The sequence below is a fragment of the Raphanus sativus genome, chromosome 8, assembly GCF_000801105.2.
Source record: "Raphanus sativus cultivar WK10039 chromosome 8, ASM80110v3, whole genome shotgun sequence".
Taxonomy (NCBI): Eukaryota; Viridiplantae; Streptophyta; class Magnoliopsida; order Brassicales; family Brassicaceae; genus Raphanus; species Raphanus sativus.
This window is the reverse complement of record NC_079518.1, coordinates 16,554,824-16,567,424: the sequence shown is the minus strand read 5'-3', so window position 1 is coordinate 16,567,424 and position 12,601 is coordinate 16,554,824. Positions and strand designations below refer to the sequence as shown.

General features: G+C 32.4%; 3 protein-coding genes across 3 annotated transcripts; 2 read left to right on the top strand and 1 right to left on the bottom strand.

The window, feature by feature from the left end:
- The first annotated feature begins 2,348 nt into the window (after positions 1 to 2,348).
- On the top strand, positions 2,349 to 4,091 carry LOC108819386 (dolichyl-diphosphooligosaccharide--protein glycosyltransferase subunit DAD1). The gene is made up of 5 exons (XM_018592406.2): positions 2,349 to 2,565; positions 2,648 to 2,695; positions 3,062 to 3,149; positions 3,232 to 3,275; positions 3,791 to 4,091. The coding sequence occupies exons 1-5, from the start codon at positions 2,482 to 2,484 to the stop codon at positions 3,872 to 3,874; spliced, it is 348 nt and encodes a 115-aa protein (XP_018447908.1). The 5' UTR covers positions 2,349 to 2,481; the 3' UTR covers positions 3,875 to 4,091.
- Positions 4,092 to 4,987: 896 nt separating this feature from the next.
- On the top strand, positions 4,988 to 7,850 carry LOC108819061 (glycerol-3-phosphate acyltransferase, chloroplastic). The gene is made up of 13 exons (XM_018592049.2): positions 4,988 to 5,378; positions 5,590 to 5,687; positions 5,756 to 5,842; positions 5,932 to 6,029; positions 6,118 to 6,175; positions 6,262 to 6,363; positions 6,441 to 6,502; positions 6,601 to 6,711; positions 6,819 to 6,897; positions 6,978 to 7,097; positions 7,174 to 7,287; positions 7,373 to 7,524; positions 7,615 to 7,850. The coding sequence occupies exons 1-12, from the start codon at positions 5,084 to 5,086 to the stop codon at positions 7,520 to 7,522; spliced, it is 1,374 nt and encodes a 457-aa protein (XP_018447551.1). The 5' UTR covers positions 4,988 to 5,083; the 3' UTR covers positions 7,523 to 7,524; positions 7,615 to 7,850.
- A 2,123-nt stretch (positions 7,851 to 9,973) lies between these two features.
- LOC108819189 (probable xyloglucan endotransglucosylase/hydrolase protein 30) lies at positions 9,974 to 12,360 on the bottom strand. The gene is made up of 4 exons (XM_018592184.2): positions 12,114 to 12,360; positions 11,928 to 12,028; positions 11,465 to 11,673; positions 9,974 to 10,555 (listed from the first exon to the last, which is right to left on the bottom strand). The coding sequence occupies exons 1-4, from the start codon at positions 12,292 to 12,294 to the stop codon at positions 10,030 to 10,032; spliced, it is 1,017 nt and encodes a 338-aa protein (XP_018447686.2). The 5' UTR covers positions 12,295 to 12,360; the 3' UTR covers positions 9,974 to 10,029.
- Positions 12,361 to 12,601: the final 241 nt, after the last annotated feature.

The following is a 12,601-nucleotide window of genomic DNA, read 5'->3' as shown; positions in this document are numbered from 1 at the left end:
TTGTCAAATCAGAAATCTTTTTTTTTTAAATGATCATAAATCAATTTCTCACACACTTTTTATCTAGTGTTTAAAATAAAGCTCACAATTGGTTAACCAGACATATTCATTCAATCATCACACTATATTATAAAACACTTATTTATTTGACCAATATTTTTATTAAAAATAATTATATTTAGATATTTATAGCAGTATAATTTTCAATTTTTAAAAAATTTACTTAAATGGATCATATTTTAATTAAATCTGATTAACTAACTATATATCAGAAAATAATATATATATATATATTTAAATAATGTGATAGCATTATCTTAGACATATATATACTTATTATATGAGTCTGTTTTGTTGATGACAGAAAAATACTTATTACATATTTTTTTTACAACACATGTATACTTAATATTAATGTGAGATTCAATAGTTTTATTACATCAAAATAACATGTTCCTATTTGTATAAAAATTAGAACTTTGTTATCATACATTGTAAAAATTTATTATTAAAATAAATATCCTTATTTTGTTAAAAAAAAATTACTTTCAATTTAAGTTCTATTTTCCATCTTCGACCTTATAAGTCTTAGAACTTATCATTTATATTGACTTTCTTTACTCAATTTGTTTTCATGTTAAAAACACACAAAACTAATTATTCACATTTATACTACTACGTAAAACACATGTATTTTGACAAAAAAATAAAAATTTATGTACGTAAAATATAAAATAACCAATAATACAAGAAAATTATTATTCTTCGTTTGTCTTTTTAAGTTTTCTTTCTCTTTTCCTATTTTAAAAATAAGCATGCCAATTTTATTATAATCAAATCTATATGAATAGAGTATTAACCCTATATGAATAGAGTATTAACCCTAGTCTGGTATCAATATAATTTTTCTATTTTTTAATTTTATATTATAATAAAATTTTCATTGATTAATATTATTTTAAACAACTGACGATATAATTTTATTATTATCATATTAAGAGAGTATTAACTCTAGCTTGTATTGGCATAATGTTCAGGTTTCCAAATTTATATTACAGTATACATTTTCATTTATTAATATTATTTTAAATGCCTTACCATATAAGTTTTATGTTTTTAAATATATAAATAATTTTATCATTTCTGAAAGTTATATGATTATTTATATCATATCATATGTATTTATATGTATATTCTAAATATATAATGAAAACTATGATATTTAATTGTTTCCATTAACAAGTATGTTAATTCATCTATATGTAAGACTTTTAATTGTTTGTTTGGTAATATAGATAGGTATTCTAAGAATATTTTTCTCTTAAAAAGTTTACTTAAATAAATGAAACTTCAATACCAACAACCAATAAAATTAAGGAAATAAACCTCACACATACTAATGACACATAAACAAAATCCACTTAAATGATTAAACACATAAATATAAATTCTAAAATAATCTAAATTTAATTAAAATATATGTAAAAAACTCGGGCATAGTCCAAAAATATCTAGTTTTAATAATACAAACAAATAAATTGTTAAGAGGTAATTTTTTAAAAAAGTATAAATAGGAAAAATAAAATAATATTTAAATATATACATAATATAAAATTTCTATAAATAAATTTAATTCGTCCTTAAACATTATTACAAAAAACTTAAATTATTAAAGTAAATTTACACAAATAAAAAATATAGTTGTAATATAAAAATGCAGTGGCATAGTAATTGTAATTTTCTCTGAAAACTAATGGCATAATCCTACGAGAGATTATGTTTTAATAGTGTATATATATATGTGTGTGTGTGTGTTTAAAATAATTTTCAATATTTTAAATAAAATTCAGTACTATTAATTGCATATATAATTTATCTTAAAAACAATAATTTAATTATATAATTATATTATAATAATATAAATTGTCATATAATTTATTTTATATTTCTATTGATTTTGGACTGTTTTTATTTATTTTTACCATTCAAATATATTTTTGCAATGCTAAATATGCTAAATATATTTTATTGTAATGGTAGATCCGTTTGATCTTTTTTTATTTTTTTGGACATTGTTTGATCTATTAGATCTTGATTAACTGCGGTCTCTTAACTGAGGTTTTTAATTTCAGTTAATATACGATTTTTAGTTTTTTTTTTAATTTTAACTAAGAAAAAACAAAGAATTATTTTTTAAATAAGAATATATAAAAATTGTTTTTTGCCGAAAAATATAAAGAAAAATAAAAAATAAAAAATGTCAAATACATGAGATAATAACTCGAGGTTAATTTTTTTTATTTTTTTTCTCATTCTGAGTTGCCCAAAAAGGTTCAACGCTGCCTGCCTGCCTGCCTGCCCACTTGTGTAAACGACGACGTAAGAGTAGTTTGGAGAGTGATAAGTCTTCGAGACGAGGGAGGCAGAAGTAGTAGAAGGAAGGAGAAATAGATATTTGTGTGTTTGATTTTTTTGAGAAGAATGGTGAAATCGACGAGTAAGGATGCTCAGGATCTATTCCGTTCTCTTCACTCCGCTTATTCCGCTACTCCCACTAATCTTAAGGTTTCGCCATTCTTTGATTCTCCTTCGCTTTGTTTCCGAATCCTGTTGAAATTGATTTTCCTTCTTTTTTTTTTTTTGGCAGATCATCGACTTGTACGTCGTTTTCGCCGTCTTCACTGCTCTGATCCAGGTACTTTGATGCGTTGGCTTTTAGATCTGCGATTCTCGCATCTTTTTCTAGATCTTGTGGATATGTTGTACTATTTTAAGGTTTCCGTGGTTAACTTAATTAGATTGTTTACCCATAATCTCGAACCTGATTGATTTGGATCTGCAAATTTGCTTATAAATCTATTGACTTTTGAATTGCAATATAGTGTCATATCATTAGATGTGTTTTTTTCTGTTACAGCATCATCAGTCTTTTTCTTTTGTTTAAACATGAATGAAATGGTAAAAGTTTGTGTTTTTCTAACTATCTATGCTCTTTGTGTCTTGATTTACTTCACTAGCAAAATATTCATGGATAAGTGATTTTGATTTTAAAACTGAACAGGTGGCTTATATGGCTTTGGTGGGATCATTTCCGTTTAACTCATTCCTATCTGGAGTCCTCTCTTGTATTGGAACGGCTGTTCTTGCTGGTAAGTTAAGCAACAGAAAAAAAATACTTCTTTAGATTATGTATTAAAAGTACTAACCTTCTTTTTCTATTTGTTTATATAGTTTGCCTCCGGATTCAAGTGAACAAAGAAAACAAGGAATTCAAGGTAGATACTTTTCCGTTTCAGAACAAATTTATATGACTGATTTCATTTCACTATGACGATCACAACCCACTCTATTTTTATCTCCCTCACTCTTTTCCTCATTGTTTAGTTGTTTAAGTTTTATATCCATGCTACTTCAAACATTTTCAATTAAGCCTTGGTGCACTGTAATTATAATGAGAAGGTGTTCTCGTTAGTGTTGTATGCAACCTAGGTTGAGTTGTTTGGGAATAAGTCAGTTGTTAGCTATGAGATAAGGGTTTAGGCAGGAATTTTTTAGGCATTAAAAATAATCTTAGGCTCAATTAGAGAATCTTCTTGAATAATCCATTGGCTCTTGATCTTGTTTACATGTATTTCATTGAAGAAACATACAAGGTTATTATCACCTAACTTCGTAGCGTTGCTTTTGTTATGGATCTCTTTTTTCCCTCAGCCAAAAACACAACCAGTATTGTCATTATTATTATTATTTGCAATGTGATTTTTTGATATCAACCTCTTCCCTTTTGCAGGATTTGGCACCTGAACGAGCGTTTGCAGATTTTGTTCTCTGCAACTTGGTCCTCCACTTGGTGATCATCAACTTCCTTGGATAGGTGTCCATCTCCTAGTCCTATCTTAAAATGTTGTTTTCATGTCATGGAGCTTTTAGGTGTCACTTTGGTATCAAAATTGTAGTTTGAGATATTTATATTTCTGTCAGAATCAAACCTTTTTAGACTTTTAGTCTCGAGAACATTTTAAGCACTAATGTGACACTGGTCCGCTCAGGCCTGTATTGTGACACGTGTCAATATTAAGAGTCTTTAAGTTGGTCCGGTGTGTGTTCAGGTCACTGAACAAATTCACTGTACATGGAATCTAATAATTGAAGCTTATCTACTGGTGTATAAACATTAGGATCCAACATGAAGCATTGTAGAATTACGTGTAGACACACAAACGTGACGTTCAACTAACTACCATCCAGGAAAATAAGATATTTGTTAGCTTCAACAATTAATTAATGTACGATGGGTTATGTGATTTTGTTGCTGTGGACGTGACGTGAATTATATTTGGAGGTTAGATAGCGTTGTGTGTACAAATGTGACTTGTGCAAAGCAAAACAAAAAAAGCAAACAAACGTACGGACGCAACTAAAAGGGGGAAAATATTTAAGATATGAAGTTTTAATGTGGTCCTCTTGTCACTCTATATTCAATTTTTTTTTTTTGTAAACTCACTCTATTCATTTTTTTTTTTGGTAAATTCACTCTATATTCATATTTTACGGCTTCTATCTAGAAAGACGAAAACGAAGAAAAATACAACGGTTTTCAAAATTTATATCTTAAAGAATTTAATTTCAGATTTTTACTAATTCACATTGTTTCTCTAAAATAGAAAACAGTTTCTATTAAATACTATTAAAATATTATTTTAGTACTGCTTATATATTTTAATTTTAAAGTTCACCCTAAAAACTTTACAGAAAAATTATATTTATATTTACTTATTTACTTCTCATTCATTTCATGTATATATATATATATATATATATTATTTATTTATAATATTATTTTAGGTCACGTGAATTTTTAACAAGATATATGAGTTTTAAATTTGGTGAAAAAAAGAAAAAAAAAGATTTAGTTGAAAAAAAAAAACGTGGAAAAAAGAGGAGAAAGAGGAGTCCTCCTGGGATAAATAAACAAAAGAAAAGAAGGGAGGAAGCGACCTCCTTCACACACACACACACACACACACACACACACACGCTCACTCCTCCCTGCTTCCTCCAATCACCAAACACACACGCTTTAATGACTCTCGCATTTTCCTCCCCCGCCGCAACCGTCGCCGTTGCTTCTGCAACCGTAACTTCCTCCGCTAGAGTTCCGCCTCTTCGCGGCTTCGTTTCCTTCCGATTAACCGCCAAGAAGCAGCTTCCTCTTCGTTCGCACGGCGGCGGTGTGAGAGCGGTGTCTGAGCTTGTTCAAGATAAGGAATCAGTCGTCGCGGCTAGCACTTCCTTCAGTGCTGCTACAGAGACGAATAACAAGACGCCGAGTGAGCTCAACCACTCCCGTACCTTCTTGGATGCGCGAACTGAACAAGGTTACTCTTCTTCTTCTTTCTTCTTCTCCGGTAGAAATTAGGAGACGGATTCGGAAGCTCTCGTACATTGTTCGTTTCAGAGTATACGAAACCGTATCTTATCGCAGATCACAATACGTATAATCGAAATCGTGTTTGATAGAGTGGATAAGGTTGATCGAGTGACCTGTTTACTGTTTCTTGGAATCGACTTTCTTGTTGTTCTCTGCAGATCTAATATCTGGAATAAGGAAGGAACAAGAAGCTGGAACGTTGCCTCCTAATGTTGCTTCTGGGATGGAAGAACTTTATTGGAACTACAAAAATGCTGTAAAAATTTATTCTTCTTTTTTTTTTTTTTTAAAATCAGAAAGAAACTCAGCTTTGCATTTCAATAGGTTTTGAGCAGCGGAGCTTCCAGGGCAGATGAGACTGTTATATCAAACATGTCTCTTGCTTTCGATCGCATGCTTCTTGGTGTTGAGGTAGTACTAGTAGGCCCTTCTTCTTTTTCCCATTCATATAGTTTTTCTTCTTCTAATCATTTGAATTCTCGGTGTGATTTTTTTTGCAGCATCCTTATACTTTTAATCCGTATCATAAAGCAATCAGAGAACCATTTGACTACTTCCACTTTGTCCATACTTACATCCGTCCCCTCATTGATTTCAAGTAAAGCTTCTTATCGGTCTCACTGGATCTTTTAGTTATCTTCTTGTTCATCTACTAACAGCTTTTAAGTTTTTTACTTTTTATGCAGAAACTCTTACGTTGGAAACCTTTCTATTTTCTCTGAGCTGGAAGACAAGATTCGGCAGGTCCTCTCTTATGCTCTACTCCATCTATCTGTAGTTGAGTTCCTTTCCATCTAGGAATTATGACACGTTTAACGGGTTGATTTTAGGGACACAATATCGTGTTAATATCAAATCATCAAAGTGAAGCTGACCCAGCTGTCATTTCACTCTTACTTGAAGCGCAATGTCCATACATAGGAGAGAACATTGTGAGCCTTCGAGCTTTGTTCTGAGCTATTCGCTACTATCTCTTATACTTATCCCACATTTTTTTGTGTGGCTGCAGAAATGTGTGGCAGGTGATCGAGTTATCACTGATCCTCTTTGTAAGCCGTTTAGTATGGGAAGGTATCACAACCTTTCTTTTGACATTGGTACGCTACCTGATGGGGTGAAGTGTAATATGAGCAGCCTTGTATGACTTCCGGGATTTCTCTTGCTTTCAGGAATCTGATATGTGTGTACTCGAAAAACCACATGAACGATGATCCTGAGCTTGTTGATATGAAAAGAAAGGCAAATACACGAAGCTTAAAGGAGATGGCGACACTGCTAAGGTTATTGGAACTATAGTACGAATACTTTTATTAGATTTCAGAGACTCGAAATAAAGGAAATTAGGTTGATGTTGTTATATGCTAATGTAGCATGAATCACACTGTAGGTCTGGATCCCAACTTATATGGATTGCACCAAGCGGTGGAAGGGACCGCCCAAATCCTTCTACGGGGGAATGGTTTCCTGTAAGTTAGACCTAATGGAATACAGAGATTTTATCTGTGTGTGGTGGATATCATAGATACTTATCTTGACAAATGTGCAGGCACCCTTTGATCCTTCTTCGGTGGACAACATGAGAAGACTGGTTGAACATTCTGGCACTCCTGGACATATCTATCCAATGTCTTTGCTTTGCTATGACATCATGCCCCCTCCACCCAAAGTATTGCTCTCTCCCTTCTCCCTTCTGTGCTTTGTCTGGTTTACTTTCCTGTCATAGCCTCATTTGGCATCTACAGGTTGAGAAAGAAATTGGAGAGAGAAGATTAGTTGGGTTTCACGGTACAGGACTATCAGTTGCTCCTGAAATCAGCTTCTCAGATGTCACCTCAGACTGCAACAGCCCTAACGAGGTCTCGTCTATTACTCAAAAATCAGCAAACTTATTTATTCTCATCCTTCATCATTGACTAAACTTTGTTGTTGTTATATGTGCAGGCGAAAGAAGCATACAGCCAAGCTCTGTACAAGTCGGTGAATGAACAGTACACGACTCTTAACTCTGCAATCAAGCAGGGAAGAGGAATAGAAGCGTCAACTTCAACGGTCTCTTTGTCACAACCCTGGAATGAATCTCTCAGTGTTTAGGGGTACGCCTTTCACCTCAGAAGTTTGTAACTATACATATATATATATATAAGAAAAACCCATTCAGGATTCTTGTTCATGTATCTGACAGGATACTCAATCAATGGAACAAAAGTACGAAAATATACTCCAAAGCCTCTCCCTGATGAAAGAAAGAAACACAGGTTCCCTTTGTTTTTTTTTTTTTTAACGTAGGAAACAAAAGTTGGTTTGTGTACATATGAATAGCGAGCTCTTGCTAGGCTCTTTTTAGATCACATATGCCTTCTTCATATGTATTATTCTTTTCTTTTATATAGAGCCGCCGAATGGATAATTCACAATATCAGTTTTATGCGTCTTTTTTTTCTCGGGTTACTCATACTCTTCTTCATACGTCGAGAGAGTTCGTTGTGCTTACTATCTGTTACTTGGCAAGTTGACAAAGAGGAGTGTCTGGTTTGTTTGAATCTGATGTCACAGTACTCTCAAGCTTCTGTTTCTGTATCACGTGTCTCCTCTGTTTATCCTCTTTCCACTATCTATCTCCTCTTCTGAAATAAACACACTCAAGCTAAACAAAAAGCAAATTGAGTGAGGTATTGGAACTATTTCTTTATATTGCCATTAATTTTGCGTTATGACAGTGGCCGGCGATAATCAAACTACGGATGAGAATCTGTTTTGGTTAACAGTTGACACTTTACCTTTTACTGTTAATGAGTGATTTTATATTAAAGGAATATTTATTGAAAATAAATAAGGTTTCGGTTTACAACCTTTTCTCATCATTATAATCATGAGAAATTCTATATTTCAAACTGTTTTTAGTTTCTTTTCAATCAAAAGAGCCTTTAGAACAAAAAAAAATGACCAAAAGCGATTTCATTAAAAGATAATATACATTTATACTTTTAATATTAACTAATATATTTAAATTTTAGAATTAAGAGGTGAGATTTGAAAAAAAAAGTTTGAAACAATAATTTGAAAAAAAAATTATAAAGAAATTGAATTTGAAAATATATAATTCGAAACTACGAAAAAATTATTTTTAATTTTTAATTTTTATTTTATGTATATATATATATATATATATATATATATATATATATATATAAAGCAAATGATAGAACAATCTTTTGTCTTTTTAGTAAAAAAAAGTTGGTCACTTTTTTATGGGTTGTTTTGGTGACCAAAACTTGAAAATAACAATTTAAGGAATTGTCATATTCATTTACACAAAGGATTTTTCGGGATCCCTTCTCAACTTTTTTTTTACTGTTAAAGAGTCATACAGTTCATTTGTTCTTTGTTGTTTGTTTATTTTTTCTCACGTTTTCTTTGTTTTATTAAGAACAACTTAATTTCCTAACAATTCAAAGTGCATACTTAAAGCCTTATCCAAATAGTATTTTAGATCATAATTTCTTTTTGTCATCAACCAAACTTTTATAAAAATCGCTCTCATCCGATTAGGCAAGCCTCGTGGGCAGCCTACTAGGAGCCAAAAGGTCTACATATGTTAAGCATTCTACTCGTGACCGGCCTTCTTTAACTAAAGAATCCGCATAGAGGTTAAAGTACGAGGGATAAAAGAAAACATAAGATCATGAAATTGTGTACTAAGTATTTTGATCTCGTCCATCTCTGGTGCTAACGATGATCATTCTCTCATTGTGGATGAGGTTTATCAGCTTGGCAATCTGACTCAAAGACGACTCCATGATATCATCGGTGTATCACTTCTGACATCGTTCATGTAAGGACTTATGCTTCCGTATGTAACGGCGATTGCACCCGTTTGATGGGGATACACTTATGTCTTTGCATGATCACCTCGTCTGCTTCAAGAAGAATAAAGCCCATTTTCAACCAGTCGTCCTTCTCTGACCAAGATCCATCGACTTGGCATTTAAATCGGTGTCCAGCTACTACGTAAACTGGGTCTTCTTGCTGGTGCTCGGCACTTTGCAACTTGCATTTCCCTTTTTGAGCTGCCGTGTGTAAAGTGTCAAGAGATGATACATCTTTCCACTAAAGCAGTTCTCATTTTTCGCTTTCAATATGTATCACAGTAACCATGGAAAAATCGAGAAGCCATCTGCATGGTTGTTAAGTGTCGAGATTTAATTCATTAGGAAATCAAAATTTGAGAACAGTGAAATACACGAGAAAACTCCCGGAGGTGATGGGGTAGCTGATAGTGCCAAACAGTGTAGGGTCGGAGGGTATTCAAAAAGAATGTGGTTGATTTTCTCAGTCGCAGCTCCGCACCATTGACATGAAGGATCATGAACACTGCCACAATGTTAAAAGCATTTGCAACCTCTCCATCTAAAGAAGGCACTTTCTCCCGCTTGCACAGATTAAAAGAAACCTTTATATTGTTTTTATAACTTACTTCGTGCATCTGATTACATATGCATATTCTCTATTTCTTTCTTTTTCTTCAAATCCTTACTTTTATTCTTCTCTTTTACTCACAAACGAATATAACAAATGAAAAAATGACACAAATTTTATGTTTAAAATCGTCTTCTTTCGTCAGGGTCACTCTCAATCTCCGACCTTTGTTGACGACGACTCCTACGCCGTCCACGTGCTTCTGTACCACCAAACTTCAACCTCCCTGTCTCCTTAAACCTATCCTTTTCCGCTGGAACAATCACACACTCAGGCAGTGGTTCTGGATACCTAACAGTATCATAACAATATGAATAGTACATAAACCGTTGTCGGAATCTTCTCATGGCAGCATGTTGACGTGAGTTGATGGAGAAGTAGTCTTGTGATTCGAGGAAGTCAACGGAGTCAGAGCAATCGGTGGGGACTTCTTGAATGGGATCAACGGAGCAGCCATCAAGGGAGAAGGACTTGAACTCGGCGACGAAAGGAGCATACTTGTAATTAGCTTTGTATTTCCCGCCGGAAGTAGCCCAGTCAGAAGCATCCCAAATGGTGGCATAGAGAGACATTGGCTTCGCTGGATAATCTGCTCCCATTGCTTCGCTTCTTATCACTTCTCTTATTGGAACATCGTCTACCCAAAATCTGATCATTGTTTCAAGAAGTTTTGCTTAGTTGTCAGCAAAAAAAATTAAAGTATTAAATCTAAAATATGAGAAGGTATTAACAAAGTCAAAACTTATACTACAATATCTAGCAAAACTAATATGAAAATAATGAGATGATAAGATCTTTAATAATGATTTTTTGTCAGCGAGTCTTTGATTATGATTAAAACTTTGATTTCACGATCTAAAAAATACAAAAATGTTAAAATATTCATATATATAAAATACATATATATTGTACATACTAGGCTACTAGCTAGATAAGTTACAGTTTATTATTTCACCCAAATATATACGAAAATATATATAAAAAAAAAGAGAAAATGAGATAGGTTTTTCAATTGAGGAAATGTATAAGTTTTTTGAATATTTTTAACACACATGTCTTGATATAAATACCTACATTTTATAATTAAAATATTATATATAAGTTAAATATATTAAAATATTAATAACATATCACCAATTGTTGCTTTTAAATCCTTTAATTTCAACAAAAAAGAAGGTCAATAAAAAGTCATATATTTGAACAACTAATTCAGCTTTTTATTTAAACACGCTACGCGTGATAACTGAGTGCGATAGTTACGCGTCAAAAAGGATACTAAACTGATGTTTTACAGTAAGCCCAATTAATTGTTTTACGAAAATATTTTTTTTATAAAAAGTAAATGTAAAAAATAAGAAACTAACAAATTTTGGTAAAAAGAGAGAGAATATTATACTAGTATGATTCATTAACTATCTTATGAACTTATTAGGAAAAAGACACGTTTTCAGAAAGACAAACATTCTTTCATCAAGCTGGTAATATTTATGAATTGGGTTTGGTCAACGCCAATGAAGCTAACGCGAAAGAAAAATGATCGATGAAAAGGAAGCTTACATGATCTTGTGAGGAGTCCAGAGGATGCTGTAACGATGAAATTCTTTAGAAGGATCAAACCATAGACGATATCTTTCTTCACGACCTCTATGTGTACTTCCATTTCCGTAAAGGTTTGTCTGAAACCTCCATGGTTTCCCTTTTATGTTCCCTAGAAACTCTATGTCTAATTCGTCATGTGTTTTCTCGAACACGTCTCCGTTTGATGTCTACACATAAAATATTAAATTTAGTTTCTTTAACACATACTAATAAACAAAACAAAACAAAACAAGAGATTTATTATTAGATCAAATGCGTTGAATTCATGATCATCCATAACAATAATTAAACATTTCGGTCAAAAAGTAAAAAAATAAAAAATAAATAACAATCATGACGATCAATAAAAGAGAGAGAACTATTCTTTTTATATAAAAAGCAGTTTTATGGTAATCAAACCGATAAAAAATAGGTGACTTACATAAAAGGCGACGACGACGCCGGCAGTATAATCGGCGGGAAGCTTGATCATAGAGCTGTAAAATCCATGTTGATACATATTCGATGATATGAAACCAGAGCCTATACATAATCATCAGTACCATCATCATTTTTTCATCACGAAAATATAGAATACATGTGAATATATAGCTATATATGTATATACCGGTGTATTTATCCAGGAGGAGGCGCACGGAGAGATCGTCAGGTGAACGGACGAGATTGCCATCGCCAAAGAGAGGAGAAAGTGATTCTTCGAAGCTTAAGGTGTTGAGATTCGTAAACGCTGATGGTCTTAACCCCAGACATAAGAAAACGATGAAGAAGATGAGATTATATTTAGACATTGTTGTTCTTTTCTGAGATGAGGTTTAATCTTTTGGTCAGAGAAAACTGCTCTTTGCCTTCAAACGCTCGTGGCCTTTATAGGAGGATAAAGGGAGAGATTTATTCAATAGTCTTTTTGAATTTTCTTCTTCTCTATTTTCCCAATTTACCCTTCTTTTGGGATTGATCTGCAAACCCACCCGTGTAATATTAATTCTTACATTTTATACATTAATATATATTTTTCATGTTATATGTTTTAGATGTGTGATAATATAACTAATTATATTCAAAAGATTTGGACCGAATCGTGTAATACGGTTATTT

What these genes read in the sequence shown, in the direction of transcription:
- LOC108819386 (XM_018592406.2), top strand. Translation starts at nt 2,482, where the DNA reads ATGGTGAAATCGACGAGTAAGGATGCTCAGGATCTATTCCGTTCTCTT. An exon ending in CTACTCCCACTAATCTTAAG is followed by an intron (nt 2,566 to 2,647) that starts GTTTCGCCATTC and finishes TTTTTTTGGCAG; the next exon opens with ATCATCGACTTGTACGTCGT. An exon ending in AAGAAAACAAGGAATTCAAG is followed by an intron (nt 3,276 to 3,790) that starts GTAGATACTTTT and finishes TCCCTTTTGCAG; the next exon opens with GATTTGGCACCTGAACGAGC.
- LOC108819061 (XM_018592049.2), top strand. Translation starts at nt 5,084, where the DNA reads ATGACTCTCGCATTTTCCTCCCCCGCCGCAACCGTCGCCGTTGCTTCT. An exon ending in AAGCCGTTTAGTATGGGAAG is followed by an intron (nt 6,503 to 6,600) that starts GTATCACAACCT and finishes TCTTGCTTTCAG; the next exon opens with GAATCTGATATGTGTGTACT. An exon ending in GAGATGGCGACACTGCTAAG is followed by an intron (nt 6,712 to 6,818) that starts GTTATTGGAACT and finishes ATCACACTGTAG; the next exon opens with GTCTGGATCCCAACTTATAT.
- LOC108819189 (XM_018592184.2), bottom strand. Translation starts at nt 12,294, where the DNA reads ATGTCTAAATATAATCTCATCTTCTTCATCGTTTTCTTATGTCTGGGG. An exon ending in CCTCCTGGATAAATACACCG is followed by an intron (nt 12,029 to 12,113) that starts GTATATACATAT and finishes GATTATGTATAG; the next exon opens with GCTCTGGTTTCATATCATCG. An exon ending in GCGTCGTCGTCGCCTTTTAT is followed by an intron (nt 11,674 to 11,927) that starts GTAAGTCACCTA and finishes TTTTATGTGTAG; the next exon opens with ACATCAAACGGAGACGTGTT.